Source organism: Rhodofomes roseus, assembly GCF_022264815.1.
Source record: "Rhodofomes roseus strain CIRM-BRFM 1785 chromosome Unknown C8Q71scaffold_19, whole genome shotgun sequence".
NCBI classification, from domain to species: Eukaryota; Fungi; Basidiomycota; class Agaricomycetes; order Polyporales; family Fomitopsidaceae; genus Rhodofomes; species Rhodofomes roseus.
This window is the reverse complement of record NW_025952975.1, coordinates 684,066-706,569: the sequence shown is the minus strand read 5'-3', so window position 1 is coordinate 706,569 and position 22,504 is coordinate 684,066. Positions and strand designations below refer to the sequence as shown.

Genomic DNA, 22,504 nt, shown 5'->3' with positions numbered 1-22,504 from the left:
TACGTACTGTCTACGGATGCGTGCCTACATGCGTTTCCTCGGTCTACACAGGCATAATCTACGCTACATCCACCCTGTGTGGCACTGCGCTTGGTCGACGTTGGGCTACACGACCGAGCACATCCTTGGAGGATACGCGCCTTGAACGCAGTGAATGTTCTTTCTACCGGCGGTACCGTAGCCGATCAGCATATATATAGTCGACTCGCATTACAGAGCCTCTGCTCTTATAGAGAATAGACTTTACTACTGTATACAACGGTACCGGCGTAAACAGCATGACCAGCAAACCCGCTAGCTTACTGCCCGCCTCTCTGCAACCCCTCGATCATGGACCAGCAATGTCGGCGGCTGGGGGCTAAGTATGACGGAAGCCTGGGATCCCGCGCGCTGCGGTCCTGCAAGTGCAGCCAGGTCAGGAGCATGCAGAGAGAAGCTGGCGCGGAGTCGGAGAGAAAATACCCTTGCGGCCCGGCCTCTCCATGTCTTCGAGCGGGCCTTTGCGGTGACTGCACAAGTCCGCTTGGGAGAAAGCCGCGGGCTCGTCCTGCTTCTGCGTCTGTGACCGGTCAGGTACCAGGACACAGAGGCGATCGACGCGCTAGTCTCGCTGCGGGTGCTCACAATCGGAACCTGCGTCGGGTCTGACCAGTCGATGAAGCCCACCAGCTGTCCGCGGTGATTGTACAGGAAGTCTTCGTAGGCGATGTTCTGGGGGCGCCACTGGTACTTCTTGTAAGTTAGAGCGAGGCCTTCACCTGTTCTCGCAGAAGAGTCGCTCAGTATCATCGTTTCGGGTCGACGCAGAGTGCACGGACGCACGGCTACCAACGCCCTGAGCTCCAGTCTGTTGACCTTCTTTGCCCGCCTCTTCGGCTTCGCAGGGATACGGTGGATTGTGGCAAGCTGGCCCTTGTTCCCAATGCGCGCCGTCTCGATCTCCAACACCTTTGGCTCCGATTTTCCACCCTTGTATAGCGTCACGTCTGTAGAAGTGCATGCGCCGCTCAGTGAGCTCTGTTCACAAGAGCGGACAAGGCAGCCTACTTTCCGTGGCGCCTGATGAACCAGGCAACAGCGACTCGGTGGACTGGGATGAGCCTGCTCCGCGAGGCCAGAAGTCGACGTCCTGAGACTCGCCGTTTGCATAGCGTGCGGACTACCGCAGGTTACACCGTCGACGCGGACGTTAGTGTAGGAAAGCCTTTGCCAGTGAAGGATACAGTAACACTGACCAGTACCCAGCCCAGGTCTCGTCGCACACGAAGGAACGAGCCGATTGGCGCAGCACACGCGGACAGCGCCAGGTGGGAGGCGAGGAAGCAGAGAATTGCAAGCCACATCCTCAAAAGTGGGCCGTTAAATGTTACGAGTGAAAAGAATGGGTGAAAAACACGGACGAGAAATGGAACGACGGAAGTAAAGTGGGAACCAGACGCACTGAAGTTCGCCACCAATATGTCGAAGCTCTTGTACGTCGTCGACAGGTCCAATACCACCCAGCACGCCGGAATTTGCATAGAGGCATGGGACGAGCCCACACCTTGTGTCTCACTAGGCCCGGGTTCATACCGTTCTGTGTCAGAATCCGTCGTGACATCGAGCCGTCGCGTTACTCACCAGAGGTCGAGTACAAAACATTTGCTCTTCATGCAGAAGCTACACTTTGGGGCTCCTTGCGGACGCATCATTCGACCACACTGACAGAAGGCAAGCTGGCAGCGGCTGCATTGAACGTGCATTGCTGTGGATATCATCGAGCGGCCGAGAGCGAGTGCGATTGTGTCACTGACTTGTTTGTCACGGATCCTTTGGTGTCGGATTCTTGCGTTTCCGCGAAGATGAGCACCGGCCAGTCTTGGCTGTGATACCCGTCAGCTCTTTACCACCTGGACCCACATACATTGAAGCAATGTAAGGAAACGACGCATGACAGGTCTCGCAATGGACGACCTGTTGGACGCCATGTCTCGACTTTACGTGGCAGTGGCACAATTATTCATGCTATTAGTTTTCGGGTGACACAGCAAGATTCGAGACCATATCAAATCATATCCTATGCGATAGCAAAGCAAAGATCAGCATGAGACACATGAGCAGCATATCCAGATTCACAACGCGATGTCTATCAAGAAAACAGAATAAGAACGCCCTTAGCCCATGTGCAACGATAGGCTTTGCCATTCAGCCATCCCCAAGCGTCGACCCGCGATCAGCTCCAGCACTTAGCAGCCTCGTTCAGGAGGGTAGGCTTGTGAGGATCGCTTAGATCTTTGTTCTCCAATTCGGCCGCAACCTCGAACTCGGATACGAGCTGCGCGGGGTCACCAAGGTTCTCTGGGAACTCCCACGTAGCGTCTTTCATCTCGTACCTGAGTCGAATTGTATTCAGTGACGATAAGGCATGTAGTACGGAAGCAACATACCCAGACCACTTCACGAGCCAGAGGAATTTGGGCACGCCATTATTACTTGGCTGCGTCAGCGAAGGCCTGCGTCCAACTATGCATTCAATGAACCACTGTCCCGTTTCGGAAGATTGGCAGTCGGGGCGGGCGCACTGCGCCGTCTTGTTTTGTTGGCTCGCGTGTTGACCCTCCCCTATAGAACGCACAGATCATTGAGAAGACACACTCATGAGACGACTTCAAGACATACGCTCTTCGCTATCAAACAACCATTTGTCAGTCAGTTGTTCCACGAGACATATGATGAACACCTGGACGGGACTCACGTCGCAACCTCACACGGCGGGCAAAAGAATTTGGAGTCCTCTTCGGTCAGGCGCGGGTCATCGGCAGCTAAGCCGACACAACCGTAATGAAACCATGCGTCGCAGCTGCACAAGGACATACCAGTCAGCGTCATAAAGCAAGGCATACAGAGCACCTACTTGTCACAATTGATAAACTGCGACCGACCCCAAATGGTATGAGCTACCACGCAAACGCGTTATATGGAGCGAATGACTGACCTCCCTCTGATAGTTCTCGTCCCCGCTTATGGTGTCCGGCCATTTGCACAACGGGTGATCTGCGATTATTCTGTCGTCCTCCTGCGGCGATGGTCCCGCTTGTGGCGAGCTGTCCGAAGATCCCTTGGCGGGCTGCTTGCCCTTCTGACTCTTGCTCGCTGCAGCTCCTTCCGACTTGCGGGGTTTCTTGACAGGCCTCTTCACTGTCTCCGCAACCTTGTCACCGTCCGTCTTGCGCTTTTTGCGCGGCCGCTCAGCGTCCAAGTCAGTTGACCGGCCCCGCGTTTGTGCTTTGGATTTCTTTTGATGCTTCGCCTGCGATTTGCTTTTGTCATGGTCGCGGCTCTTGTTTCTATTTTCATCGAATGCTGCGGGCTTCTCGATGATCTGTATCTCTGGACTGGACGACTCGCGCGGGTCGGGTTTGCGTCCACGCACGGGCTCGGTAGTCTGGGTCGGGATCGACGACGAAGCCTTTGGTTGTGTCCGCGGTAGCTCTTTCACCTTCCGCCGGGGGAGCGGGGGAGGTGGCGGGGGAGATGGGGAGGGACTGGTACTCAGTCGCGCTACTGGCCGTGTACGGTTTACCTGAGGCGATGGGACTGATGAGAGGGACGACAAGGTAGAGAGTGAGCGAGATCTCGCCCTATGTGACAGTCCCCTGGGGAGTGGCAGCCCAGTAGAGAGAAGATTCGTTGCCGAGGTAGGTTTGATAGCAGTGGGAGCAATGGCACTGTCCACGGGAGAGTCCACTGCTGTGGTTTCGGACGTAGACTGCACGATACCAATGCTTGATGTAGAGCTAGAGCGCTGGGGATGAGACACTTCTGTGGGCGCGGGATGTTCGGGCGAAAGGGGTAAAGAGGAAGTGGAGGGTATATTGTCTGCGCTTCTCGGTTGTGTGAGAGAGGACGTATCAATCAAGCTGGTGTCCGGAGCAACCACATCTGGATTGAGATAGCTCAATTCTGGCGAACAAATCGTCAATGGCTTGTATTACACATCGGAAACCTCGCGTACCAGAGCGAGGAGAATCTGGGGCGACGGGTGACAAATTATTAGGCTCAATTGCGCTTCAACCTGATAGGTACTCACCGGGAGACCACTGGGCAGGAACCATTGGGTCTGAGTGGTAGGGCGAAGTTGGGAAGCGCGCATGAAATCGCGTATCTGCTTGCGCCGAGAGCTACTGTGTCAATTCCGAATCTGAGGATGCTTTGCACTCAATGTCACCTCACCTGATCCGAAAACGTGCAGAGAACGCGTCGTGCGCGCCGGGGTACGCATACGATCAGTGTCTTCCGATGACGGCGCGTCGATACCCGAGTCGACGTATTGTCGTGACGGGCTACCGACGGCGGCATCAACGAGCAAGGCTTGATTCGTAACAACGCCGACGTCGACGACCTCAAGGGAGATTGTAGCCGTATTCACGTCCGCCACCTTTCGCTCGGTGCCAACGCTGACATCCACAAGCGTCGGTAAAGGCACGGACGCCGTGACGCACGCATCCGCATGCTCCGTAGTGTGCGCGTCGACACCCGCATCCACGTACACAGGAGCAGGCGCTATTGGGCTTACACTCCTGTTCATGAAGTGACGTGCTGGCCGTGGCGTGAAATCAATGCTTGCGTGGGGCCTAGATGCCGCGACTGAACAAGTACCATGAGTATATGCGGCCGAACACTGACCAGGCAACTTACACTCAGCGTCTGGATCCTGGACTTGTTCAAGCAGCTCCGTCAACGCACAGTCGATTCGCTGCATTCTTGCCGTTATTGTTTCATCCCCATGCAGGCTCTTCACCTCGCCTACGGTCTGCTCCAGCGCCCTCACCCGTTCTAGCACAAGCATCGTCGCCTTCATTTGGCGCTCGTGCGACTTGTCCAGCCACTCCGCCAACTTGAGTGAGTCCACGCGCGCGGCATCGCGCACCGCCGTGACCGTTGAAGCGAGATCGCGGACGACCGCGTCCAAGTGCCCAAACCTGTCTGCCGTGCTATCATGCAGACCGCCGAGAGCGACTGCGAGCACAGATAGAATGTTCGGTCCGGTTGCGGCCTGACCTGGGGGGATCCCTGGCTGTGGAAATGGCACGCCCGTGCCGTTGTTTTGGGTATTCTGCATGTTCTGGGCTGTTGGGATTTGTGAAGCGCCACCTGAGTTCTGCGCGGTCTGCATAGCGCGCCTGTAGCCTTTGTAGTTTTACGGCGCGCCGAAGACTGTGCGGTCTCTTGTATCTCCTATTATTCTGCGTGAATTTAGCATCAATGATAAAATCAGCCATTTACGGACCTTACGCTTCCAATACAACAGCAAGAGTGTTGGTGGCCTCAGGTTGTTTGCAGGCAATGAAGACTGGGTCGTGGTCGTGGTCGTGGTCGAGGCCGCTCACTGGCGGGGCGTCGAGCGGCCAGTCAATGTAAGTAGAGGATCTCAGATCTCACTATACGCGCCACCGACGCGTCCTCTAAGGCGCTAAGAGTAGTCTTGGCCAACGAACAAGCGGTATGGGTCAAACCAAGGCTTCATTAGTATAGTGCACCAAGGCTACACGTTTCACAGTACATTGCATGAGGAGATTGCACCCAGGATACATATATCACTCAGGTAACAAGATATTCTACAACAGTATGATATGCACCACGACACAATGCGTGTGTGATTAAGTTATACACAGCGAAGATATATACGGCGAGGATCAGTGGCACACTGGCAACGTAGGATCAGACAGCGGACACGTAGCTCATTAGCCGATACAACATTGCAAGACTTCACGACTTGAATATTCTGAGCAGACGCTGCTCCGTGACGATACGCGTACGACAGAGAGGACATTCGCGCGAGCTCTTCATGATCAGGTCCGAGCAGGCTCGACACAAACAAAGATGACTGGAAACATGCGTGGAACATCAGTGGTTCAAGCCAGGAAGGACAGCAAGGAGGACAGAAGCACATACCCGCAGTCAACAATGGCAATATTGGCTTCCTCATCCTGACAGATCACGCAGAGGCCCGTACGCTCCAATTGCGCTGCCTTAGCTTGCGCTTTCGGCGACATTCCTCGCTTGGGCGGTGTAGGGGGAGGAGCAGTCTTGGGTGGTACAGGAGGAGTGGCAGGCTTGGGCGGTGGCGGGGGCGCGGCTTCGTCCGACGGGCCCTCCTGTACATCCGCGTGTACTTCTGGTTGTCCCTCCGAAATGTCGACATGCATCGCGCTCTCCCCGTCGCCTCGGACATCCTCCATAGCCGACTCTCCCTGCCCGTCCTCCTCTCCGCGCCTCCTGGCTTCTTCTGCCCTCCTCGCCTCCTCCCTCTCCCTCCTCGCCTCTTCCTCTGCAGCCCTCTCCGCAGCCTCCAACACAGCATGCCGCTCGCGCTCCCTCCGCTCGTCCTCCACCAGTGTGCGTACCTTCGCGACCAGCTCCGCCTTCTCCACGACTAGCCGCGCATTTACATGGTTCTGGAAGAGCACCGCCTTCAGCGTACCGATGCTGAGGCGCGCGATGTCCTCCCCTGACATCTCTAGCAGTTCGTCGAGCGTCGGCACTGGTGGCGCGGGTGAAGAGGCGCGCGGCGTAGAGGGCGAGGACGCAGACGCTGCTCGCGTGCGTCCTCGGGCTTGCTGACTGCTGCTGGTGTTCTGGTTGCCTCTAGGGACATTGAGATGCGAGCGGCTGGGAGTCGTCTGCGGGCGCGGTGGCGGAGGGGGCCGGTAGGCCGACTCGCGCGGCGGGGGTGGCGGATGGTGCGGGTACGCATATGTGCCCTGCGGCTGTCGGTCGGGCTCGAGATCTGGTCGCGGGAAGCTACTAGGACCGGAGGTCGTGCGCTGGCGCGGCTGGTAAGGTGGTTGCTGCTGTTGTTGTTGCGGTTGCGGGTGGCGTGGCGGCGAGTTTGGTTGAGAGGTGCGCTCACTGCCCATCGCATCCATAGCACGGGTGAAGAGGCCGCGCGGACGATTCGAGCGACGGTTCGGGACCGAGTTTTTGCGGTAGTAATGCTAGAGTAGACGTGATCGTTCGAGCCTGCTGTGGTAGAAGACAATGACAAAATACCTCATTTACTCGCGGGAGACAGCCATTCCGCTCCTGCAATTACTCAATGCCCATGTCCTAGCTGGTCTTATACGCACTCACCCTGACTGCCATGAGTGTGTCAATTAAATCGTCTTTTTCCAATACACCGTTCACTCCGATGTGATACGCATTGGCGTACTTCTTCAGTCGAGCAAGCGGTAACGATCGCAAATAATTCTTGCCACCTGCTGTGACTGATCACTGTCCAAGTCAGTGGCCGAACTAACGACGGCGACCAAGTACCTTGTCGCAATGAGCCTAGATAGGCCGCGACACCAGGTGCCCCATAACACTTCTGGAGAGTTGAGATGTATCACGACTTACTCGTGAGGTTATCGATGCAGAATGCACACACGGGTGCGGGGTCGTATCCTGTTTCCGAGCCACTCCGGGGTATCAGCGCCTGGAAGTCGGTACACGAGTGGCAATAAAGATAGCCTGCAAAGGATCAGCAGGTACGTGAGTCTGACGAGCCCCGACGACATGGCGCAGGTACACACCGCAATGGTTGCATTTCCTGGACCGAGCAAAGAGTAAGTTGAACTCCTTGTCGCATTTCCTGCACGACGGTTCGTTGGTGGCGTACTCAGGCGGCGGGCCGCTGAGCAGTGGCATCCCTCCCCAAGACATCTTCGGTGCAGCCCAATAGGTTCACGAGTGCAGGCAAGGAGGTCGAGATGAGAGGCAGTAGCAAGATACGAGGAACCTTATTGGGTTCAGTTGGGTCCAGTTGACTCTCTGTGCTGTTCTGAAGGGGTCGTGTGGTTTCGTGAAGCAAACTCTGTTCTGGCGTGGGCAGTGCGTGTCAGCAACTCAGTTGCCCGACGACCTGGATGAGCGCGCTTCGGGTTCGAATGTCAGCCTGTTGTCAGCGTTCGAGCACGTTCCGGCACCCTCGGGCGGGCAACGCGCCCACGTGACACGTGTTCGCCGCCAGGCGCGCTTCCCCCGCCGCGCCTCCGCCAACGGCGGGCCGCCTTGTGTTCTAGTACCGATGGCCGCAAATTGGACCGTCAGAATCGATGTATACTATGAGATAAACAGATAGAGACAAGTCTGGGTCGCGGCAAAAGAAGGAGCATCCGATATAGCTCCAGAATGAATGGCACTTCTGGAAGCATCAGGGTATCTTCGAAAGACACTTCATAGGTAATTACGAAACCAACTATATTTCCTTCGTTTGCTCAAGGAGCCAGGCCCACAGCCGCTGGCCGACCTCGTCATCATATGCCTCCTTTCTGCACTTCCCCAACCTTGCCCAGGGTATCAAGAACTGATCGTGGGGCTTGAGCGGACAGTGGAGAAGATGGCACTGGAGTCTTACCTCGCCGTTATGATTGAGGGCCTCAGGCATGACGCCTGCCCACAGCTGCGTGAGCGCGCCCATCGCAACAGGTTGGAGGATGGTTGCTCTCTAGAACGTGTATTCAATACTTGATCGCAGGGAAGACGGCGAACGTAATGCATACCATGATTGCGCGCTGTTTAGGCGCATGACGTTGCAATTCAGTGTCGATACCGCCTGATCATACATGGTATGAGCGAAGGAAAGATTATGTCGAGAGAAGCCTTCATACAACTGACCTGGGTTCAGGGATATCGAGATGATACCCTTGTCCGCGTATTGTTTTGCAACTTGACGTGCCACTATGGCATTCGCCTGTGGACAGCCGTAAGTCTCACCTCCACCGACCCTACTCGTTCCCTTCAACATACCAGTTTGCTTTGGTTATACAGTACCACAGGAGAGGTCTTTTTTCGCTGAGAGGTATCCTTGAAGGTATCCCAGTCGAGCGTGTTCAGGTAAGCCCCGCTCGAAGCAGTAGTAACGACGCGCGCGTGGTGGTCAGGCGAGCTACTTGTACCCGCAAAGAGAGCAGGCATCAGGAGCTCGGTGAACAGGAAGTGACCTTCCAGAGAGCCAACCTTCAACTCGATGCGCAGTGTGAACGCAGCATAAGTACTGACCTATGACGTTTGTCCCGAACTGCATGTCGAACCCGTCTGCTGTGACCCACTCGATGGGGCACCACATCACGCCTCTGAAGACAACACGAATGAGCTCTTGGCACGCGAAGCTTGCGCATGAACTCACGCATTATTGAACAGTATATGCAACTCGGGCTCCTTGCTGTGAGAATGTGTCAGCGACAGTCAGCCTCGTGTCCATGGGACCACAACCAATGTGTGCGCTGCCAGGCAGATCGACATCACATACTCACGCACCTAAGAAACTCTGCCGCGGCCTTCCTCACAGACGCGAGGACACTCAGGTCAAGCTCGAGGAAGATGGCCTCTTTGCCGGTCTCCTCCTTCAATGCCTGGATAGCTGCTGTGGCTTTATCCTTGTTACGGGACGCCATGTACACTTTGGCATTGTGCTGAAGCAATGCCTAGCAAAAACGATGCAAATGAATACACCTCATGCTCATACGGCGTTAGGATGTCGGTGCATTGTACTACACGCGACGCCACATTCTGGAGTCCACGCACCTTGATAGTCTCGCGACCGATACCAACGTTGCCTCCTACAAGCAAAAGCGACGTCAGCAAACGTATGCAAGGAGCTGTCCCGCGTACAATAGACAGGAACCACGCACCTGTAACAATCACAACTTTGCCTGTTAAGTCCGGGATGTCCTCCGTCTTGAAGTGCGGTTTCCCGGGGAACAGCTGGGCAACCACCTGCCAAAGATACCCCAACTCTTCGAAGACACCCATGACAGAAGAGACGTCGAGTATGTTGGGGGAAGCACGAAGTGCTTTTGCGGGTGTCACTGTCTGGATTCCGATGTTATCAAGTATCTTCCTCCGGGATGGTGGTCTCGGGTAGATGAGCGCCAAACAACGGCGCCCGCTACCGACTAAATCGCAGCTGAACGTGCACACTGACTCGGACTCCGGGAGTAATTCTGGCGAGATGCGGGTTCCAGCTGTTCCCATATGAACAGGCTTGGGACAGACCCTCCTCGGAGTCCTCGACGAAATACTCATAGGCGGAGGACGTCGGGTTCTGACTACTGGTGATCCGCAGCCTCTGCCGTTTGACCGCACTGCCTTGTGTGGTACGACCTCCACAGAAGAATCAGCTCCGCCTCTGCGCGGTTTCAGACGCAGATGGGGCCCATCGTTTTGAAAATAGTTGTCACTGTCAGTGTGATACGCGCGAGCCGGTGAGAAGATCGAGTTCAGTCAAGGACGCATCCCGCTGGGGCTTAGAAACAAAGTGCCGCGTACTGTGAGGGCTAAGTTTGATAAGTCACCATTGTCATGTTCAATGATTGCGCCTTCGAGCGAGTTTGCACCACAATACGCACTGCAAAGATATATACTGAGCGAGGAACAGCACCAAAATCGTAGGGTCTTGCCTTTTTATCATCTTCCTCGGCGTTGACACGTTTGGGAGAAGCTCAGAGACTTTCTAGCTCAGGATTGTCGATGTGAGATCCACCTCCTCAGTCCCTGAGACGTTAAACCGAGTACTTGTTCGATTCTTGAACACCTCAGTGACACCCCCACACCAGGGAAGGATGATTGCTTTGCGGTGACATTTGGTGTCCTGGTTAGTCCATATGCATCGCCGGTATGATCGATGACTGTCGGGGCTTTGCTGTCACGAATCGTATATGAATCCGTACATAACGGAGGCCCTGCGGTAAATGATACATAAGCGTAGGGAGCTCGCATTACCTACAACTCGTCGTGAAGTCCTGTCTCCTTGGCACCGTCTGCCGCCGAAGTGGATGACGCGAGGAGGGTATCTAAGAGAGTCTCCAGAGGTGTAGACGCTTCCTCCTTCGCACGCGATGTAGGTGGCTCGCTCGCCACCGAGGGGCTGACGACTGCAGACAATGAACTGGACGGGTTACCTGATGCCGACACAGTCGCTGCCGATATACTCGCCGCTACGCTTGCAGCCGTGCCCATCACCGCGCTGGCTGTCGCCTTCGCCTCCTCTACGTCTAGCAGCCGCTCGTCGCCACTGAAATCCGGGATAAAACGCGTCCACCAGAACGCGATCCGGAGTCCGCGGTCAACGATCCGCTGCTTCAGGATGAAGACGACGACTAGAATGAAGAAGGCGAGCCCGGCCAGGACGAGCAGGCGGTCAAGCCAGTCGGACTTCTCGAGTGCGGTGATCAGGTGCTTCGACGTAACGAGGAGGCCGTCGAGGACATCGTGCGTGGAGGAGGTGGAACGCAGAGACGAGCTGGATGCATCTGAAAGAGATAGTTGCAAAAGGAGCGAACTCATCCAAGTGGGAATGCGTACCGAGTAGCTGCGTTGAGAGTACCGACTTCTCGAGCTCGCCTTGCATGAGTGCTATTGTCCGCTGCAAAGCTTCTGTGACATCATTGTTCGCCTTCATCAGGGCATCCTCACTGCAAACCACACTTAGTGTTACAAAAGCAGGACTATCAAGAGAACGTACACGACTTTCTCGCTCAAGTCTTGCTTCTCCGTGACCGCCGACGATCGCAAGAGCTCATCCCGGTTTGATAGCTGGTTCGCATCAATAGCGCGTTTGGATGCTAGTAGTGCGGCTCGTGTGTCCTTCTTCAAGCTTGTCGTCACATCAGCAGCGAAAGCACAGGATGACATTGACATACTCACCTCGCCAGGTCAGCCCGGAACTCGTCCACTACCTGCCACAACTCTCTTCGGTCTCGCTCCGTCCGCTGGTCATCCACTGAGAGTTCTAGGCTCTACTCAGAGGCTCTCACGATTGCACCTTCAATAGTCACTCAGAGGCCTACCTCGACTTGCCGAGTGAATGCGTCGAGGTCTTCACGCAGCTCAGCTGCATACTGTTGCTGAACGCCTAACGGGCCTGTGCACGTCCGCAAACGCTGGATTTGGAACTCTGAGAGGTCCTTGCGCCGCCTACGTAGTGATTCAATGGTAGAAACGATTTCTTCGTTGAGCGTGCTAGGTAGAGGAGGCATGGTTGCGATGAAGGCGTGTCGAGGCACAACGTGCCTCTGTAATTGTTGCTGTGATGATGTTTCTATGCATTATGATTACTTACCCCTCATAAGAGGAGCGCTTACTGACAATGATCATCGCTAGCGCTGATTACCAGAAGTGTAATGATGTACTTACTCGGCTACAATACTTAGTGTGCTACGTTGATCACACCGGGCCACTCGAACCTTGTTCTCCTCCTCTCTCCTGAGTCTCCATATCTGTCTTGCGGCTGACATTCCCGTCGTCGCTCTTCGCGGGTCAGCAAGTATCGAGCCAGATCATAAATCCTTCCCATCCACTCTTGGGCCCTTCTCATACAAAGAGATTTCATTGCTGTTGCACAACCTGCTCTTCTCGTCGACCTCGTCGATTCGGGATCACTGCTGAAGTTCAACAACCGGCGAGTTCGTCCCGGAACTGCTTTAGCTATGGAAGACCAAGCTATTCCAGACCAGCCTGCAATTGGTGGCACGGAGGAGACCCTACCTATTGAACCCGGGCCAGCCGCTGAAGCCCCTGTCGAGACACCGCCCAAGAAGAAAGCACGTCGCAGCGGCTTCACGAAGAAAGCGGCAGCCAATGCTGAAAGACCGCCATGTCATCTTACGGGGATGCCAGTCGAGATCCTCGCCGAGATACTGTCGTATATCCCCTCGCCCGCTACCATCCTCGCTCTGGCACGGTGCTCCAAGTATTTCTGCAATACTCTCGTCAACAATCCCTCGACCGCATTCGTCTGGCGCGAGGCGCGCAAGAGGTGTGCTCAGTCATATAAGCTACCGGAGCCGACACCGAATTTCACGGAGGCATCGTATGCTGCGTTCGTATTCGATGGCGGGAAGTGCGAGCTTTGCGGGAAGCATACTCGGCGGATGTACGAGTCATTTTCTTTGCGTTTCAGAGTATGTGAGAAGGTAAGTCGTAGAGGATCAAATATCAGTGCGGATCAGTACTCAGTACTCAACCCATTGGCAGCCACAATGTAAGACTCTGTGGAGGTGAGTACAAAGTCGAACTCATCCATACCTTTTCTTAGTCGTCTTCAGTCAAGGGAGCATCATCCAAGTCGGCACGGCGGTCGAGGTGACGATTCACCCTCGCTACAAAGAAATCTTAGCGTGGCTTCCCCGTCTCGAGGCATGGGATGAAACAAGTATGCGCGTGCGTAAGCATGACTGGCAAGCCGCAGTAGACGAATACAACAGGGCGCTTCTAGAGCCCGAGACGATGGATGAGTTTTTGGCGAAGAAGCAGGCAGTCGCAAACAGACTGAAAGATCTGTTCGAGGTGGGTTCACGCTCACATATGGTGTCTGTTAACTCACGAGGGCACTCAGCTCTCGAAGAAGTTGAAAAACTTCAGTAGTAGTTGGGAGACGCGTTTGAAGGTCGTGAGGGAGGCTAATGAGGCGAAGTACGATTTTCCGGTGGACGTCGTCACGGCATTGCTAATGCACGTAGCAGGGCAAAACTGATCGCCATACAGGAGGGATGGACGGCATTTGAGATGATGGGGACTCCGACCTACGGTCTGTTACATCGTTCCAAAACGGCAGTCCTCGAGGTCATAACCTCGGCAGGTAGGCGTACATCCTTCGCAGCCACCGTCTGGATGCTCAATGATTGACATTGAAGACTTCGCCTTGATGCGAGACCAAGTTGACAAGGAGATCGCAGAACACAGGGAGCGCGTGGCACGGCGCAGAGTGGAAGCAGGTTACCAGAAACGGAGAGAAGACGTAGCCGCGCATTACACTCGACTGAAGTCCGCACCGGTCAAGGACACACTCCCGACGCTGCCTGAGTTCAGGAAGCTCTCGGTTATGAAGGTCCTCCAAGGCAAGGCGAGCGATGTTAACGAAGGGATCCGCAAAGAGCTCAAGAATAGCAAGCTGGTGCACGAGCTGCTCTCAGAGAATCTGCAACAATGGCGCGAGGATGTAAGGGGCGCTCTCGCGGGCGTGCTAGGGTTCGCTGGCTGGAAGTCGGCGAGTAAGAACAAGCTGCACCCGGTCGATAGGCTGACGGCAAGGTTCATCTGCAAGAAATGCATGTCGAAGGGGAAGGGTAATGACGGCCTGGACTTCGCGGCTGCTTGCGAGCATCGATGCGCCGGGCTGAACAAGAAGCAGAGGGCAAGGAAGACGTGGGACGCCAACCTCTTTCAACCAGATACTAAGGTCGGTTCCGCTGTCTTTCTGTATACAGTTCGTGACCGACGTCATACCAGGCTATCGACACCGTGAACGAGATCTTGGTGCTGATCGGGACCAACGCTGAAGATCCAGTGTCGAAGGTCAAAGTGGAACGCCTTGAGGAGCGCTTGTTGTGCACGGCCTGCCCCGCTCCGATCGCTATGAGCCTCGATATCGCTGTACGTTGTCGTCCACCTCCTTCAGCAGCGCTGAGATACACACTCGCTCATGCACAGATCCGCCACTGCAAGCGACACGACAACCCCACCTTCGAGCCCGTGGGCGGAGTCGACGCAAGGCTGGAAGCGTACGGAACGCATCCTATTCCGATAGGTCTGGCAGCACGGCTGTTGAAGTATGACGACGACCATCGTGAGGAGCGCGCCAAGAAGGTGTACGCCTGTCGGCATTGCCAACCGACTGCAAAGCAAGGTATTCCGGCGGGAAGGGAGCGCGAGTCGACCGCTGTGGCGAGTACAGTCGCTGAAGCGATGCCTCTGGACGGAATTGAGGGGGCGACAGAAACGCCTACAATAGGCACCGACAACGAGACAAGGACACTTGACATGGAGGGCGCTGATCATAACGTGGCTGCCGATCACCAACCACAACAGGTTGAGGCTGCTGCTCCCGAAAGCAGCGCTGCCAAACCCGCTTCAGACGCATGTAGGAAGAAGGCTGAGAGGCAGGCAAGGAAACTGGCGAAGGAGAAATTGTACATCTTCGACGGGTTGAGATCGCACCTGAAAGAGAAGTGAGTGTTCATCATCAGATAGTTCAAACATTCGCGTTGAACTCTTCCCATAGGCATGGTATTCTACGCATTGGAGATGAAGATATCTACACTGTGCCGAGCTCGGCGTAGGAGTTCTAGGGTCCACGTTTTCCGTGCGGGACCTTTTGTATGAAATGGAATTGCTATATTGTATGACCTTCCTTGATACACCTGCTCATGCTTCTCAGATTTCTAGGCAGCAGTTTAGACACACCCCATATTCACTACTTCGCATGTGGCCAAATGCCGAGCTCTGAGCTGATAGAGCACTATGCTCAGGTACGCCGTATGGCATCGCACTAATTGATAGCTACCCAATGGCAGCCTGTTGCGCGGCGACAACGCAAAATCATCCGCATTGGCAGAGATACACAGGTGAGCTGGACCCTGCTGGGCCATGCGAACAAGGTTGTCACGCGGGTGGCAAATGCATCAAGGAAGACTTCGCGTGCCCCCGAGATGGTGGCTAGAGCCGCCGGCGGAGCCTTCTGAACATACTCGAATTTCATGACCTGTTCCCGCCTCGCTTCTCGTGCGCGCTCTATCAAGCATTGCGAAGGCTTTTAAGTGCTGTGTCGCGCGTACTGCGCCACTGTTTCCTCCCCCGCCTCGTCCTGGTCGCATCCGTGGGGCTGCTGAAGCATCGATCCGCACCGTTTGATGGATGAACATCAGAACGACATCACCCGTCGTAGCATGCTTGTTACGGCTGTTATCATGTGGTGTCGTAACGGGCCCGGTATGGACGCATTCTGTACTTTGCTCCCTTCGTTCTAATCATCTATTAAAAGTGTTCGCCCGGCACGCTCGTCCGCCGCCCTTTGACACGGAAGAATGGTATCCCTGCTCAGCATCTCAGGGCAGCAGCCGTGGGACGTGAATCCTCGTGAATCGTGGAAGCCAGGGGAGATAGAGCCCCGCCGCCGGGAGACGCGCGTCGTCGACAGACTATAAAGCCGAGATTTAGTGCCCTGCGATGCTCGCGCTGCTTCCGCTCGCTGTCCACTACTCGCGCAATGCTCGGAGTCGGTCGTCGCCTTGGTGTCGCTGCGCTCGCGCTCGCCTGCATGGGTGTGAAGGCGGGACCCGTACAGGCTCCCATCATCATCCCGCCCCCGTATGCGGCTGAGTATGCTCAGAAGACAGTCCAGATGTTCCAGACGAGCTGGAGCGCGTACAAGTAAGCAGTGGTCAGCACCAGGAATACCGGGATTTTGAATAATAATCACGCAGGGAGTACGCCTGGGGGCACGACGACCTGAGCCCTGTGAGCGAGAGTTATTCTGACAGCTATGGTGGTTGGGGTGCTTCTATCGTGGACGCGTTGGACACCATCGTGCGTTTTTCAAGCCATGCGTCATTCTGAATCTTCCTGAAACATGAACTCAGTATATAATGGGACTTACGGTAAGTTGTTCAACTCGGTTTTCTCGTCCTAGTAGCATGAATCTGGGCCATACAGGATATCTTCGAGGAAGCTCTGAACTGGTCTTCCACGGTCGACTACAGCACAACGCCCACGGACAGCCAAATTAGGTGCGTGTAGTGTTCGATCATGCTTGTATTGAAAGCCTCATTGAAGACGGTAGCTTGTTCGAGACTACTATTCGATACGTCGCCGCATCGCTATGCACGTATGAACTCAGCGGTCAGAAATACCCGCAGCTTGTGAACCAGTCGCAGGTGATCGTCGATAAGATGGTAAATGCGTTCGTCCGAGTGAGTTTTTAGCTATATATGTGTGATGTTTCCGACCGAATGATGCGCAACAGGACAACCAAATCCCGTACGGCTACTTGAACTGGAACGAGGGGACTCCTGTTCAGCAAACGACGAACATTGCGGAAGCAGGAACTGTGAGTGATGTACAGCCGCGGCGTGTAAGACTATTCGCTGAAACGTCCAATAGTTGACTATGGAGTGGGGTACTCTTACGTACGTGGTCCTAAGCAGCGTGTTTTGTGATCCCCGAATGAACTGATGATCACCAGGGACTACACCGGGAACGACACGTACCGTGCGCTCGCAGAGAAGTCTGTCGTCTATATTGCCAACCTTGTGGGCGTGCTTCGTGACTTGCTCGGTATGCAGGACTGATCCCATGACAGCCCCCACCACTCCCGAACCTCCCTGCTCAAGTGGTCGACCCTACCAGTGGCGAGTTCGCTGATGCCTATGTTGTGAGTAGCGCGTACTTTTGCCTGTCACCCGGAGCTTGCACTGACAACTTTCGGTAGACTTGGGGCGGTGGCTCTGACAGCTACTTCGAGTACCTCATCAAGTATGCGCGCCTCACGAACACGGATAACAATCTCTTTGCGGACACGTGGGCGTCTGCTGTAGATTCATCAATCTGGAACTTGGCGAGGGTGAGCACTATGGCACATCGAGTGGCACGCATGGCTCACGAACATCTGGCAGTCGTCGACCGTCGAAGACTGGCAGTACATGGCCGACTGGGACAACGGCACCATCATCCACATCGGGTCCCACTTGGAATGCTTCCATGCAGGCAACTGGATGCTGGGTGCGCTGTTCTCGCCGTTCGCGGATGCAGACTTGACTTACACACGCCCGACAGGCGGTAAGCTTCTAAACAACGAGACCATCGTCAACTGGGGTCTTGCGCTCATGGAAGCTTGCTGGAACACTTACGCCAGCACCGCGTACGTATCCCATACGTTTCAGCTGAAGTCTGACTTGCTCATGTCATTACAGCACGGGCCTTGGTCCCGAGGTCTTCGGCTATTCCTCGTCCGACGGTAACTACACCGGGACCACGCCCTCCACCGGAGACCTCGCCTTCTACGCGAAGCATGGTTTCTTCGTCTATCCCGGCGACTCGGACTACTATCTCCGCCCAGAGGTGCTAGAGTCAAACTTCTACGCATGGCGCATTACTGGCAACTGGAAGTACGTCCAGCGCGCGGCAGATGCGGTGGACTCGTTCTTGAAGTACTTGCCGACGACCGTCGCGTACGCGGGGATTGATGACGTCGACGCTACCGACTCAGCGTTCATCGATGATATGCAGAGCTTCTGGTACGCGGAGGTCTTGAAATATCTGTAAGTCGCGGGGCGCAATCCGTCCGACTCTAAAGTATGTATGCTGATTGTTCGCAGGTACCTGACCTTCTCCGACCCGAGCTTGATCAGCCTTGACGAATGTGCGTGAACGACCTTGCCCGAGTCTGTTGATGGATCACTGACGAGTGCTTGCCAGATGTGTTCAACACCGAGGGGCATCCCTTCAAGGCACCGCCGGCCAAGCCAGTGTACGGTAGCGGCCAGATCCTTGAGAGTGACACCTCGGCGTTCAAGATGGTCGTCCAGAATGGCCCTATCGTCAGTCCCGTGCCCTCTGCGGTGGTCTCCATCCAGATTCCCAGCGCGACGGCCGTTTGAACGGAGTGTTTGTCGAAGCAGACCTTTGTGGAAGCACTATGAGCAACAGCAGCTTGAACTTTGGAACACCGGGCAATGATGTGTTTCGGATCGTCGGTCGTTTCATAGCAGTTTCTCTGGGATGTTTGATGAGACTGTCAATTCTTTGGGCTGGATGCACTTGTGAATGTACAGGAATGCACGAGTGTTGGAGGTAGAAAACAACAAAGAGGTTTCACAACAGGAAAAAAAGTAGTTAAGAACAAAGAGGCCTCACCGTGACTTGAACACGGGACCCTACGATGAATTCGCGACTGCAATCGTATGCTCTAAACCGCTGAGCTATAAGGCCACTACCTTGAATAGGTTTGTGGTCTTCCATTTCTTTTTGATTGTCTCAATCCACAGTTGTGCAGGTCGCTTTGAGAGTCGGTTAAGCGCCCATGTGGCGAGACACGTCCTCGGCGCTCAAGGCGCTCACATCCAGCCATTCCCTCCCTGCAACCATGAGCCTTGCCCTCAGGTTCGTCTTTGCGCTGCTGGCGGTGGCAGCAGCGCACGCCGCCTCCCTCTCAATAGCCTCCCCTCGTTTTACTATCACCGCTCCCGACGCGTCGCAGCTGCGCTCGCAACAGTGAGCAGCCACCGTAGTACTTCGCGCGCGCAGTCGCACTCACAGTAACACCCCGCCAGGCTCTCGCTCACCGAAAAGCCGGATGCGCTCACCTTGGGCCAGGCAGACGTGCTGAAGCTCACGTTCCAGGTCGTGGAGCAGGAAGAGGGCAAGGGCGTGCAGCCGCACCAGACGTTCCTGCGCTTCCACGATGAAGTGACCGGCGAGGAGGGCGTGCAGCCGGTGCGCGTCACGCCGGGCGGGAAGGCCAAGTTCGAACTGGTGCGCATCATCTGTGACTGGTAGTCACCTTTGCTCACGCCCGACGCGCACAGAACATGGCGCGCCCGCCTACCTCGCTCCCACCCACCACGACCAACCCCCTCAAGGTCTCCCTCATCCTCGGGTCGTTCACGCACTCGCCCGCGCAGTACGAGCTCTTCGACCTCTACGTCCCCGCGTCGCAGTCGCCCCCGGCGCACCCCGACGAGGCCGCCTTCGCGCCGCGCCCCGAGATCACGCACACGTTCCGCCCCGAGCAGCGCATCCCCGCCAAGGCCGTCTCCGCGTTCTTCGCCGCGTTCGTCTTCTGGCCGTGGCTCGTCCTCGTCGGCTTCGTGCGTCCCCTCCTCTCGCGCTCTCGTGCCCACCTCGTGACTGTAACTGACCCCGCGCACAGTGGTTCGAGATCAGCCCGCGCGTCCCGCACCTGTTCTCCCCGCACACCCTGCCGTTCACCGTGTCGCTCGCCGCGTTCGAGGTCCTGCTGTTTTGGTACTGGGTCGACCTCCGCCTCGGGCAGGTCCTGCTCTACGGCGGCATCCTCGCGGTGCCGACCGCCTTCGCGGGGAAGCAGGCGCTCGCGAAGGCGAGCGAGCGGAGGCTCGGTAGAAAATGAGACACTTCGTCGTCTTGTAATAGTCATCGTGCATTATATATTGCTGTCGTCACCCGTGTGCTCTGACTTCGTGAGTGTGGTCCAATTAGTGCTCTGGAACAGGTGGGTATCGCGTTTGGGTTTGAGCAAGCCGGCACAAGTTCCTATATGTATACCTGAGTACAGTGGCTTCGGCACCACTCGCCCGTGCCGCGAGTACCTGTAACATCCATGATGGGGTAATATCGTGCCTGAGCATTGCCGCCATTTTGAATGGAGGCCTGCTCAGGAAGGTATCGACTGGTGATACAAATATTTAGCCCTTGCCTGAGGCCTGCGCGTCGACTGGCCAAACTGCCTCGCTATCGTACGACCAGTGTGTCCTGCTCATGAATTACGTGCGAGCTTATGATGCTTCGCCCTGAGTTTGCGCGAGAGTGACATTGACAGTCGGTCCACTAGCGTGGAATGGTACATGTTATGCTCACGCCGCCTGCCTGAACCCTATGACCACCCTCTCGGATAAGGATAAGAAGCCAGTCCAAACGGGAGGAAAACAGTAGTAGTTGTACATGTACTTGTGCTCGCCGTTATGTAACGCGTGTTGCTCGAACCTGTAACATTGAACGGCAGACATACTAAAGATAGTACGGCAGAACACAGGGAGCCCTGTATGCATATCGTACGGCCAGAGATCTGCCGGTTCCTTGTACGACGATGTGCGTGATGACTGCCATCTGGAGTGATGCATGGAAGAGCGACCCTGCATGTAAGGGCCAGATCGCGCCCGTCAAGCAGCCTTCTCCGTAAGATCCAACATGACAAGTGGATCCTTCGTCGAAGCTTATAGATCGATCCAATAAGCATCCAATAGAAGCCAATGGATGTCTTGTATGGCGGCGGGGCGAGTGTTCCGTGCGAGCTTAAGGTACGTGCAGGTACTACAAGACCTTCCTCATCCGGAAGGGCGCCTGCCTAAACCGCCACCTTGTCTTGTGGTCGCACAAATCTCGCAACGCGTCGTAGTACTCCGCCTTCGAGCAGTCCAATCCTTGCGTGCCAACGTCAACGATAGATCCGAGCACTCATCTAGCTGCGCACGCAGGTGATCACAATGCGATTGATTGCAGGAACATCCAAGCGACACGCTCTCGAACATCAGGCTCGCAGGGCGACTATTACCAGGGTATAGAATCATGTATGCAGTCCGAGGAAAGGAATGTAAGAGATGGCAGCAAGATAAATGCATCCACTCAGTTTTGTGGCTTGCGGCAGATGGCGAGGTACATCGGCGTGAAAAGCTGTCAAAGAACGTTCAGTAAACCACTCGTTTCTCGCAAGCACATGGACGGCAGCCCACCTTTGTCCTGCCACCCTCGACAAGCGAGTCGCCCGCAATCTTGAGGGCCTCACCGACCTCCCACGTCCCCTTCGGGACGAGGCCTATCCGCTCGAGTAACCACACGCCATAGTGCGTGACGAGCTTGCCGCTCCAGCTCATCCGCCAGACGGTGATGTAGTCCCACGCGGTTTGCGCCTTGAAGACGTCGCCCTCGAGCGGGTAGTACCACGGCACCTCGTCGGGCCGGTCCGCGAGGTCCTCCTCGTGCTCGACGGTGAAGCCGACCGTGCGCATCGCGTCGCACGCCTGCTTCAGCGGCCGCATCTCCGGGATGCCGTTCCCGAGTTCGATCCGGTTCGCGAGCTCCTTGTGCGACGGGACCGACGGGTCCCAGGCGTCCGTCATCACCCACTCGTACACACCAAACTACATGCCAGCACATGGTCAGAAACCGCGGCACGGACACTTGGTTACCGGCACTCACCACTCCTCCGGGCTTGAGGACCTTCATGATCTCACCATACACGCCCTCGAACGACGGTGCATGCACGGTCGCCTCGATGGCGTAGACCGCATCAAACGAGTTCTCGCCGAACTGCTCCGCGAGCTTCATGAAGTCGCCCTTGACGAACGAGACCTGGCCCTCGAGGCCGGCCTCCTTCGTGTAGCGGCGCGCGCGGCCGATCTGGAAGTCGTTGTTGTTCAGGCCGACGACGTTCACGTCCGCGAAGCGCGCGATCTCGCGCGCGGGCCCGCCGACGCCGCAGCCGACGTCGAGGACGCGCATGCCGGGGCGCAGGCCCATCTGCGCGGCGAGGTAGTGCTCGTGGCGCGCGAGCCCCGCCTGGAACGCCTCGCCCTTGTAGAAGCGGCAGAAGTGGAAGGAGCGCGCCCAGCCGAACTCGTACAGGTCGGTGGCGCCGTCGTAGTAGCCTGCGTGCCACGTGAGCACCGGGGCACTAGGAGACGGCGCGGTCGTGCTCACCGTTGACGACGTCCGTGTAGCTGTCGATGCGGTTGGTGGTGTCGTTCGCGCTGTCCTTGGAGATGTCCTTCTGCCAGAACTTGGTGTAGTTCTCGATGCGCTCGTTCACGCGACCGTCAGCCTGGGCGACCATGGCCTGCGAGCAACGGCGTCAGCGACACAGCAATGTGGCAGAATAAGGTTTGAGATAAGCGTATGCAGGGAACTCACGTCTTATGAAAGTGGGCGGAGGTGGGTGTGATGAAGGAACGGCAGGAGGACAGGGTGGGGGACGCAGCGGCGGGGTGTGCGTAGATATATGGCACGGTGGCAG

General features: G+C 56.0%; 9 protein-coding genes and 1 non-coding gene across 10 annotated transcripts; 3 read left to right on the top strand and 7 right to left on the bottom strand.

Annotated features, from left to right (window-relative positions):
• Positions 1 to 910: 910 nt before the first annotated feature.
• On the bottom strand, positions 911 to 1,571 carry C8Q71DRAFT_198533 (uncharacterized protein). Its single transcript, XM_047916933.1, has 2 exons — positions 1,048 to 1,571; positions 911 to 986 (listed from the first exon to the last, which is right to left on the bottom strand). Exon 1 carries the CDS (start codon positions 1,518 to 1,520, stop codon positions 1,170 to 1,172), a length of 351 nt encoding a protein of 116 aa, XP_047776106.1. The 5' UTR covers positions 1,521 to 1,571; the 3' UTR covers positions 911 to 986; positions 1,048 to 1,169.
• Positions 1,572 to 1,983: 412 nt separating this feature from the next.
• C8Q71DRAFT_775118 (uncharacterized protein) lies at positions 1,984 to 5,442 on the bottom strand. Its single transcript, XM_047924583.1, has 12 exons — positions 5,270 to 5,442; positions 4,678 to 5,217; positions 4,213 to 4,626; positions 4,070 to 4,144; positions 3,995 to 4,009; positions 3,620 to 3,942; positions 2,975 to 3,562; positions 2,894 to 2,910; positions 2,735 to 2,839; positions 2,659 to 2,666; positions 2,427 to 2,601; positions 1,984 to 2,372 (listed from the first exon to the last, which is right to left on the bottom strand). The coding sequence occupies exons 2-12, from the start codon at positions 5,153 to 5,155 to the stop codon at positions 2,213 to 2,215; spliced, it is 2,358 nt and encodes a 785-aa protein (XP_047776105.1). The 5' UTR covers positions 5,156 to 5,217; positions 5,270 to 5,442; the 3' UTR covers positions 1,984 to 2,212.
• A 41-nt stretch (positions 5,443 to 5,483) lies between these two features.
• On the bottom strand, positions 5,484 to 7,914 carry C8Q71DRAFT_775114 (uncharacterized protein). Its single transcript, XM_047924582.1, has 6 exons — positions 7,554 to 7,914; positions 7,378 to 7,491; positions 7,114 to 7,247; positions 7,033 to 7,065; positions 5,935 to 6,977; positions 5,484 to 5,866 (listed from the first exon to the last, which is right to left on the bottom strand). Exons 1-6 carry the CDS (start codon positions 7,681 to 7,683, stop codon positions 5,749 to 5,751), a joined length of 1,572 nt encoding a protein of 523 aa, XP_047776104.1. The 5' UTR covers positions 7,684 to 7,914; the 3' UTR covers positions 5,484 to 5,748.
• Positions 7,915 to 8,036: 122 nt separating this feature from the next.
• On the bottom strand, positions 8,037 to 10,431 carry C8Q71DRAFT_775100 (uncharacterized protein). Its single transcript, XM_047924581.1, has 10 exons — positions 9,654 to 10,431; positions 9,547 to 9,581; positions 9,280 to 9,446; positions 9,149 to 9,184; positions 9,022 to 9,095; positions 8,770 to 8,963; positions 8,638 to 8,713; positions 8,523 to 8,575; positions 8,378 to 8,467; positions 8,037 to 8,326 (listed from the first exon to the last, which is right to left on the bottom strand). The coding sequence occupies exons 1-10, from the start codon at positions 10,045 to 10,047 to the stop codon at positions 8,219 to 8,221; spliced, it is 1,227 nt and encodes a 408-aa protein (XP_047776103.1). The 5' UTR covers positions 10,048 to 10,431; the 3' UTR covers positions 8,037 to 8,218.
• An 11-nt stretch (positions 10,432 to 10,442) lies between these two features.
• C8Q71DRAFT_775097 (Sec20-domain-containing protein) lies at positions 10,443 to 12,047 on the bottom strand. The gene is made up of 5 exons (XM_047924580.1): positions 11,811 to 12,047; positions 11,668 to 11,759; positions 11,486 to 11,617; positions 11,326 to 11,435; positions 10,443 to 11,273 (listed from the first exon to the last, which is right to left on the bottom strand). The coding sequence occupies exons 1-5, from the start codon at positions 11,997 to 11,999 to the stop codon at positions 10,744 to 10,746; spliced, it is 1,053 nt and encodes a 350-aa protein (XP_047776102.1). The 5' UTR covers positions 12,000 to 12,047; the 3' UTR covers positions 10,443 to 10,743.
• Positions 12,048 to 12,353: 306 nt separating this feature from the next.
• C8Q71DRAFT_198087 (uncharacterized protein) lies at positions 12,354 to 15,251 on the top strand. Its single transcript, XM_047916931.1, has 9 exons — positions 12,354 to 12,935; positions 12,997 to 13,019; positions 13,068 to 13,308; positions 13,358 to 13,434; positions 13,485 to 13,600; positions 13,656 to 14,200; positions 14,251 to 14,394; positions 14,452 to 14,969; positions 15,023 to 15,251. Exons 1-9 carry the CDS (start codon positions 12,450 to 12,452, stop codon positions 15,078 to 15,080), a joined length of 2,208 nt encoding a protein of 735 aa, XP_047776101.1. The 5' UTR covers positions 12,354 to 12,449; the 3' UTR covers positions 15,081 to 15,251.
• A 755-nt stretch (positions 15,252 to 16,006) lies between these two features.
• Positions 16,007 to 18,395, top strand: C8Q71DRAFT_713241 (glycoside hydrolase; the record flags this gene model as incomplete). The annotated part of the gene is made up of 15 exons (XM_047920905.1): positions 16,007 to 16,170; positions 16,224 to 16,326; positions 16,380 to 16,397; positions 16,453 to 16,526; positions 16,580 to 16,709; positions 16,763 to 16,846; positions 16,900 to 16,925; positions 16,982 to 17,048; positions 17,099 to 17,170; positions 17,228 to 17,359; positions 17,412 to 17,517; positions 17,572 to 17,656; positions 17,709 to 18,056; positions 18,114 to 18,157; positions 18,214 to 18,395. 15 exons carry the CDS (start codon positions 16,007 to 16,009, stop codon positions 18,393 to 18,395), a joined length of 1,635 nt encoding a protein of 544 aa, XP_047776100.1.
• A 247-nt stretch (positions 18,396 to 18,642) lies between these two features.
• On the bottom strand, positions 18,643 to 18,726 carry C8Q71DRAFT_t115. Its single transcript has one exon. It is a non-coding gene; the product is annotated as a tRNA-Cys (tRNA).
• Positions 18,727 to 18,801: 75 nt separating this feature from the next.
• C8Q71DRAFT_775082 (Oligosaccharyltransferase subunit Ribophorin II-domain-containing protein) lies at positions 18,802 to 19,943 on the top strand. The gene is made up of 4 exons (XM_047924579.1): positions 18,802 to 19,008; positions 19,068 to 19,269; positions 19,323 to 19,604; positions 19,667 to 19,943. Exons 1-4 carry the CDS (start codon positions 18,818 to 18,820, stop codon positions 19,883 to 19,885), a joined length of 894 nt encoding a protein of 297 aa, XP_047776099.1. The 5' UTR covers positions 18,802 to 18,817; the 3' UTR covers positions 19,886 to 19,943.
• An 896-nt stretch (positions 19,944 to 20,839) lies between these two features.
• Positions 20,840 to 22,462, bottom strand: C8Q71DRAFT_775078 (delta-sterol C-methyltransferase). Its single transcript, XM_047924578.1, has 4 exons — positions 22,192 to 22,462; positions 21,691 to 22,139; positions 21,225 to 21,632; positions 20,840 to 21,165 (listed from the first exon to the last, which is right to left on the bottom strand). Exons 1-4 carry the CDS (start codon positions 22,322 to 22,324, stop codon positions 21,118 to 21,120), a joined length of 1,038 nt encoding a protein of 345 aa, XP_047776098.1. The 5' UTR covers positions 22,325 to 22,462; the 3' UTR covers positions 20,840 to 21,117.
• Between the last annotated feature and the right edge of the window lie 42 nt (positions 22,463 to 22,504).